We start from the raw sequence: 704 nt of genomic DNA, 5'->3' as shown, positions 1-704 counted from the left end.
GAAGAGCGGGGAGGCGATGCTGGTGTACGGGGACAGCGTGATGGAGAGCTGCAGCGGTTTTATCAGGGAAGGGTCCCAGGCGTGGGTCGAGTCGTGCCTCTTCCTCCGCTCCAAGGGCACGTGGTCCTGCGGGGACGGAAAGGCAGAAAAAGGTGCTTTATAGGAGTGGCAAAGCCACCGAGCACCGGCTGCTTGGTGTCACCGCCTGCACGGGGTGAAACTCCAACCCGAGCATCCCTTCTCAGGAAGGGGAGGCTCACAGCCCCCACCCACAAAATGGGTGCGTTTGCATTTTACACATAGGGATTTGACGGCACTGCGAGCAGGGCCGATGGCAGCTCTCCATTTGCCTTTTGAGCCCGAGGACCCGCAGGATGGGACATACCGCGGCGGCGAGGATTGCGGTGGGGCGCTCCCCGAGGGCCAAGACCCCCTCCTGAAGACGATGCCGCTTCAACCTCTTGGCCAGTGACCTCAAACCTCGTTTTATTTTGGCAGCTGAACCCATCGGGCCATAATACCGCCAGATTGGAGACCTGCGTGGTGGAAAGAGATGACGGGGGTTGCACCTTGTGCCGGCACGAGATGCTCGGGGCAGCAACCAGGACAAAGGTTTGGAAAACAGCCCCGCAGCCAGAAGGGAAGGAGCGCCTTACCCCAGGAGGGCTGTGTCTGGTAGTGCCCGTGCCTGTCCCGTGAGCTGG

General features: G+C 61.2%; 1 protein-coding gene across 1 annotated transcript in view; it reads right to left on the bottom strand.

Moving 5' to 3' along the window:
• Positions 1-704, bottom strand: part of LOC104157466 (SITS-binding protein-like) — a gene marked incomplete at its 5' end in the record, with an annotated part of 15,573 nt that overhangs the window by 10,934 nt on the left and 3,935 nt on the right. The window contains 3 exon segments of the mRNA XM_009694798.1: positions 1-126; positions 386-536; positions 657-704. The exon segment at positions 1-126 is cut by the window's left edge and continues 21 nt beyond it; the exon segment at positions 657-704 is cut by the window's right edge and continues 17 nt beyond it. Of these exon segments, the coding sequence (XP_009693100.1) occupies positions 1-126; positions 386-536; positions 657-704 (325 nt within the window).

Source organism: Cariama cristata, unplaced genomic scaffold (assembly GCF_000690535.1).
Source record: "Cariama cristata isolate BGI_N322 unplaced genomic scaffold, ASM69053v1 scaffold28122, whole genome shotgun sequence".
Classification (NCBI taxonomy): domain Eukaryota; kingdom Metazoa; phylum Chordata; class Aves; order Cariamiformes; family Cariamidae; genus Cariama; species Cariama cristata.
Note: the sequence above shows the minus strand (reverse complement) of the source record. Positions and strands in the feature narration are given on the sequence as shown.